This window comes from Erpetoichthys calabaricus, chromosome 13, assembly GCF_900747795.2.
Source record: "Erpetoichthys calabaricus chromosome 13, fErpCal1.3, whole genome shotgun sequence".
Taxonomy (NCBI): domain Eukaryota; kingdom Metazoa; phylum Chordata; class Cladistia; order Polypteriformes; family Polypteridae; genus Erpetoichthys; species Erpetoichthys calabaricus.
The window spans coordinates 119,741,111-119,748,610 of NC_041406.2; the positions used below are offsets into that span (position 1 = coordinate 119,741,111).

General features: G+C 32.1%; 1 protein-coding gene across 2 annotated transcripts in view; it reads left to right on the forward strand.

The window, feature by feature from the left end:
• Positions 1–7,500, forward strand: part of pdcd6ip (programmed cell death 6 interacting protein) — a 266,698-nt gene that overhangs the window by 94,928 nt on the left and 164,270 nt on the right. For both annotated transcript variants that reach the window (XM_028817538.2, XM_028817539.2), the window contains exons 3-4: positions 6,880–6,949; positions 7,268–7,395. In XM_028817538.2, coding sequence (XP_028673371.1) covers positions 6,880–6,949; positions 7,268–7,395 — 198 coding nt within the window. The remainder of the gene's footprint in view (positions 1–6,879; positions 6,950–7,267; positions 7,396–7,500) is intronic.

Below are 7,500 nucleotides of genomic sequence, written 5' to 3' on the forward strand. Positions count from 1 at the left end.
AATAAAAGGCAAAGCCCTCACTGACTCACTGACTGACTGACTCACTAATCACTAATTCTCGAACTTCCCGTGTAGGTGGAAGGCTGAAATTTGGCAGGCTCATTCCTTACAGCTTACTTACAAAAGTTAGGCAGGTTTCATTTCGAAATTCTACACGTAATGGTCATAACTGGAACATATTTTTTGTCCATATACTCTAATGGAGGAGGCGGAGTCACGTATCGCGTCATCACGCCTCCTACGTAATCACGTGAACTAAAAACAAGGAAGAGATTTACAGCTCGAGTCAAACGCGGGAACGAAGGTAAATGACGTTAATTGTTGAGTGTCTTTTAATACTGTGTAAGCATACATATTAACACGTGCAATTAAACGTGTGCATTTACGGGGTGATTTCTCAGGCTTAAAAGCTCGCCTTTTATCAAACGCGGGAACAAAGGTAACTGACGTTGTTCACTGTCTTTTAATACTGTGTAACCATACATATTAACACATGTGCAATTAAACGTGTGCATTTACGGGCTGATTTCTCAGGCTTAAAAGCTCGCCTTTTACTAAAAAGGTAAATGCAAAACTATTTTCAATCATTCTATGATCTGCTTCTCACAACTGAAGGCACCGTGGCTGATGTTACGTCACTTGCTGTCCAGCCATAAGCTTTACCTGGGAGGTAACCGGACACTCTCTTCACTCCCTTTCGGGAATCGAACCTCTGAGGTTTTCTTTTGTTCTTAATTAAAATTTAAAAGCAATACTTCACCGCTGCTAAGCCCCTCTAGCGCTGACGTCCCAGGTTCGATTACCGTAAGCAAGTGCAGTGAGTGTGTAATTACATTCACAGCATTCGTAGTCTGATTCACAATCTGATTGTATGGGTGGTTACCTTCCAGGTAACGCTTATACTTGGCCACTAAGTCAGGTCGAAGTGATCACTCGAGTAAAGGCAGCTTCACAAAAAAACAGATCCTTAACAAACTGTTATTAGTATATTTTCCCTCAATTTAAAAACGTTTTATTTTCTTCTTAATAAAAATTTAAAAGCGGTACTTCGCCGGTGCGAAGCGCGTGGATTTGACCGACTGACACATACAAACATATTCATGAGTGCAGGTACTTCGGAAAGAAAGCACCGTGTAAACCTAAAGTTTAAATTAAGTTCATAGACCTACAAAAGGTTGCCATTCATTTGAGGCAAGATTGCTTTTCTTCTGTACAACTATACGTTGCATTCTCAAGAGTGTGCTTGCACGGCTTCGGATATATATATATATATATATATATATATATATATATATATATATATATATATAATGTCTATATATAAATATGTAAGCTTATAAGTACTGCCTTACTTCTCTTTAAGAAAGGAAGATGTAATGATACTTGATTTAAACGATTCCATGTCTTCCTGGGTTTGCGTAGCTTATTGTCAATATCTTTACACGTTTTTTTAAGACTTATTGACTGAAACGGGCTTTCACGAAAAAAGTTAGGGCTTTGCTACAGGATACACCCTCCACAAGTTAAGCAAGTAAAAATAAAATATATATTTCTGTTTTATTTAAACCTTTTAAGTTCGTATGCATAGCCCCATTTGGCTGTTTAATTTTTTTTTCTTTCTTCAGTGATATTTAATCTCCTTAAAGAAAAAGAACATATCCATTTTACTTTTTTTGTATCTCATTAGTAATATTTTAGTGTAAAAGGATAACCAGTATTTAAACCTTTTATGTTACTTTATACATTTATTTTACACAATGTTGTAAAATTAATAAGAAAGCTACATATTTTGGCAGCTGCTGCTTTCATTTTCTATGAAATGAAAAAAGCTCTCCAAGACTAAACGTCAATGAAGAAGAAACAGTTTGCACTATCTAAAAAGGAGAAACCCTCATTTATAAAACTTTGCTGCAGATGACTTAGCTTATTGTCAATATCTTTACACGTTTTTTTAAGACTTATTGACTGAAACGGGCTTTCACGAAAAAAGTTAGGATACAGGATACACCCTCCACAAGTTAAGCAGGTAAAAATAAAATATATATTTCTGTTTTATTTACACCTTTTAAGTTCGTATGTATAGCCCCATTTGGCTGTTTAATTTTTTTCTTCTTTCTTCAGTAATATTTAATCTCCTTAAAGAAAAAGAACATATCCATTTTACTTTTTTTTTTTCTCTTTAGTAATATTTTAGTGTAAAAGATAACCAGTATTTAAACCTTTTATGTTACTTTATACATTTATTTTACACAATGTTGAAAAATTAATAAGAAAGCTACATATTTTGGCAGCTGCTGCTTTCATTTTCAATGAAATGAAAAAAGCTCTCCAAGACAAAACGTCAATGAAGAAGAAACAGTTTGCACTATCTAAAAAGGAGAAACCCTCATTTATAAAAGTTTGCTGCAGATGACTTAACTGAAAATAAATGAATATTTCCTATGTGTATAATACATATTTATCTTTTTTACTTATGCCTTTATTCCACCAACTTACAACATCTGAGGTACAATTTGTTACATTACTTTTGTTTTTTGCAGCATAGGCAGGTGAAGTGACTTCCTCAAGGTCACACAGTGGTGTCAGTACCAGGATTTGAACTGACAAGCTCCGGGTTTACTGAAATATTACTGAACAAAGAAAAAAAACGAAAACGGGCAAATACGGCTATGCATACAGATGTCCATCCGTCCATTATCCAACCTGCCATTTCCTAAATACAGGAGCCAATAAGTACATATGTATATATACAGTGTATATATATATATATATATATATATATATATGTGTGAATGTATGTATGTATATATGTCTATATATATATATATATATATATATGTAGATATGTAAATTTGTATATGTATATATATGTTTATGTGGATGTGTATATGTGTATATACGTATGTATATGTAGATATGTATATATATATGTATATGTATATATATGTTTATGTGTGTGTGTGTATATTATATATATAAAAGACAGCAACACTCATAACAATGACAACACAATTACATTGACAATCATGTTACGTTATTTTTAAAATGTTTCCTTTTTTTTTTTTCCATAACCTCTTTAACACACTACTTCTCCGCTGCGAAGCGCGGGTATTTTGCTAGTATATATATATAACACACACACACACACATAAACATATATATACACATATATACATATCTACATATATATATACATATATATATACATATGTCAACATATATATACACATACATACACACACACATATACATATTTACATATACACATACATATATATATATACACACATACATAGATACATACATACATATATACACACACAGACATATATATATATATATATATATATATATATATATATATATATATATATATATGTAGATATGTATATATATGTAGATATGTATATATATGTAGATATATAAATATACTGTATATATGTATATATATGTATCTATCTACATATCTACATATTTTTATATATATATATATATATATATATATATATATATATATATACACACATATCTACATATATTTATATATCTACATATCTATATCAAAATACCCGCGCTTCGCAGCGGCGAAGTACTGCTTTAACATTTTTATTAAGAAGAAAAGTAAACCTTTTTAAATTGAGGTAAAATATACCACTAACAATTTGTTAAGGATGTTTTTTTGTGTAGCTGACTTCACACAGCCTGTCCGCTGTTTTATAAACGAACGTCATATAAGGTCTTCCTTTTTTGTTGCTTTGCCAATGGAAGCAGCCTTTTTATTTAATCCTGTTTTTACGATTGTTCTGTTTGTATACCAGTTTGTCAGTTCAGCACTCCGGTTGTAATATGACGAATCCGTGCAAGCACACTCTTGAGAATGCAACTAATAGTTGTACAGGAGAAAAGCAATCTTGTCTGAAATCAATGGCAACCTTTTGTAGGTCTATGAACTTAATTTAAACTTTAGGTTTACACGGTGCTTTGTTTCCAAAGTACCTGCACTCATGAATATGTCTGTATGCGTCAGTCGCTCAATTCCCCGCGGTTCACACCGGCGAAGCTCTGCTTTTAAATTTTTATTAAGAAGAAAAGAAAACCTTTTAAAATTGAGGTAAAATATACCAATAACAGTTTGTTAAGGATCTGTTTTTTTGTGAAGCTGTCTTCACTCGAGTGATCACTTCGAGCTTTAAGCCTGAGAAATCACCCCATAAATGCACACGTTTAATTGCACATCTGTTAATATGTATGCTTACACAGTATTAAAAGACACTGAACAATTACAAAATATTAAAAGACACTGAACAATTAACGTCATTTACCTTCGTTCCCGCGTTTGACTCGTGCTGCAAATCTCTTCCTTGTTTTCACTTCACGTGATTACGTAGGAGGCGTAATACGTGATGACGCGATACGTGACTCCGCCTCCTCCATTAGAGTATATGGACAAAAAACAGGTTCCAGTTATGACCATTACGCGTAGAATTTCGAAATGAAACCTGCCTAACTTTTGTAAGTAAGCTGTAAGGAATGAGCCTGCCAAATTTCAGCCTTCCACCTACACGGGAAGTTTGAGAATTAGTGATGAGTCAGTCAGTCAGTCAGTCAGTCAGTCAGTCAGTCAGTCAGTCAGTGAGGGCTTTGCCTGTTATTAATTAGTATAGATATGTATATGTGTGTGTGTATATGTATGTGTATATATATATATATATATGTTGATATGTATATATATAAATGTATATATATGTGGATGTGTAAATGTATATATATATATGTATATATGTGTATATGTAGATGTGTATATGTACATATGTATATATATGTATATGTATATATATGTTTATGTGTGTGTGTGTGTATATTATATATATAAAAGACAGCAACACTCATAACAATGACAACACAATTACATTGACAATCATGTTACGTTATTTTTAAAATGTTTCCTTTTCTTTTTCATAACCTCTTTAACACACTACTTCTCCGCTGCGAAGCGTGGGTATTTTGCTAGTGTGTATATATATATATATGTATATATATATATATATATATATATATATATATATATATATATATATGTATGTGTATATGTATGTGTATATGTATATATATGTATGTGTATGTATATGTATATATATATATATATATATATATATATATATATATATATATATATATATTTGTTTGCAGGTTCCATTTCTCTTGGTGACTTTGCAGATATAATAGTGTCATTGGTATGGAATAAAAGTAAGTTATATTAAATATGCTTTTTGTTGCTTCAAGAAAGCCATGAAACAGAGTGGACTGGAATGGAGGGATGTTAATTGTCATTACAGTCATGTAAAAACCAAAACTATTCAGAAAACTCTGTTAGTGGTTTCTATCTTTGTGTCGGACAACTTCATATCTGATTCATCACTTCTGAATGTTCATGAACAAAACCAGCATCTGTATTGGTAGAAAATATTTGGATTTGTCAACATTGAATTAACAATGTGCGTTAGTGGTTTCTCATGTGTACCATTCACATGTCTGCATATACTCCCATCTTTGCATATATCATTTTGTCAATCTTATTAAATTACAGAGACCTCAAAGCACTGGGATCATATGGCATTCTATATACAGCCTCTGGCAAAAATTATGGAATCACTGCTCTTGGAGGATGTTCATTCAGCTGTTTTTCTTTTTTGCTAAAAAACAAATCACAGATGTGACACACAGCTATTTATTTAACAGCTGAACATTCTGTAATGCATTGTAAAACATAGAACAAAAAAATTGAATGAAATTGTTATAATTGATGGCACATTTTTCTTCAGACCAAGTAGAGGAAAAATTATGGAATCACTCAATGATGTGGAAAAAATGTTGGAATTACCTGGTAATTTCCATTTCTAAAACAAATATTTGCATAAGTCTAAATAGGCGAATTAGTCTACAGTTTAAAGAGAGTGCTTACAGATCTTATGATGATTGTTCATGATTGGATGAAAGTGATATTCAGTAATAAACCACTAGTCTCCATTGGCCCAGGAGATGATGGTGGAAGTTTTGTTTTGTGCCTTTCCAAAGAATCGTGTAAAGAAGACTGCCTGAAGAAAACGAGCACTTTTTCACACTCATTGATGATGTGGGGTTGCATATCAGGTAAAGGATCAATGGATATGGCAATGATTACCTCTACAGTAAATGCACAGGTGTACATTGAACTTTGAGACTCTTTTGTCATTCCATCATTTGAAAGTAGGTTTGGTGGCGATGAAATCATTTTTCAGGATGATAATGCATCTTTCCAAAGAGCATTAAAACTTTTCTTCAGGAAAGGCAACTCAATGACATGGCCAGCAATTAGGCCAGATGTCTATCCGATTGAAAATGTATGGTGGAAATTAAAAAAAATGGTCCATGACTTGGCTCCATCCTGCAAATCTGATCTGTCAACTGCTATACAAGAAAGTTGTTCATTATTGAAGTCCATAATCAAAGAATTCAAGTTGTCATAAAAGCTAGAGGAGGTGCAACAATGCACTAATTATTTTTTGAATTAATGATTCCATAATTTCTTTATTCATCGTTGAGTGATTCCATATTTTTTGTTCTACTTGGTCTGAACAGAATATATGTTAATTGCAAAAGTTTCATTACATTTTTTTCAGGTATGTTAAATGCCAGGATATTCTACTGTTAAATAGAATAGTTTTGTGCCATATGTATGATTTGTTCATTTGCAACAAAATAAAACAACTAACTGATTGAACATCTTCCAAGAGTAGTTATTCCATAACGTTTTCCAGGGGTTGTTATATGAGAATAATTGTTAGTATTTGTGTCAGTCTTGTATAACTTTATTTCTGTGTCTCTATCCTTTTTTTCTAGTTGTGTTTGACATTCACATGGAAGGATGCCTTTGATAAAGGTTCTCTTTTTGGAGGTTCAGTCAAGTTGGGTAAGATTAAGTTTTTTCATTCACTGCAGATACCTTATTGAAGTGCTTGATAATTTAGGTATCACCCAAATAACTTGTACAAATTAAATTGAGCAGCTCATGGAAACTACAAATTTAAGTGTCTTTTGGTGAATAAGGTTCCATATGTAATATGATTATTTTAAAGAGTTGTGGTATCAATAGAAAAGATAAATTAAGCATCCCCTTCATAAATATAACCTTGATCACTTTGCAGAAGAAAAGTAATAATCAGTTTTAAAAGAGTAAGAGAAGTTAACTTCCAGAAGGTATCTGATTGTTTTTTCTGTATCCATATAGCTCTGCCAAATCTTGGCTATGAAAAAACTTGTGTTTTGTTTAATGTCGGAGCTCTTGCAAGTCAAATTGCATCTGAACAAAACCTAGACAGTGATGAAGGATTGAAAACAGCTGCCAAATATTATCAGGTAATGACAGATTTTTTTGGTGGTTCTGTGTTATTTTTATGTTGTTACACTTGTCATATTTAAGCGGTGTTCCACATTTACCATTTGATTTTAAAACTACATATA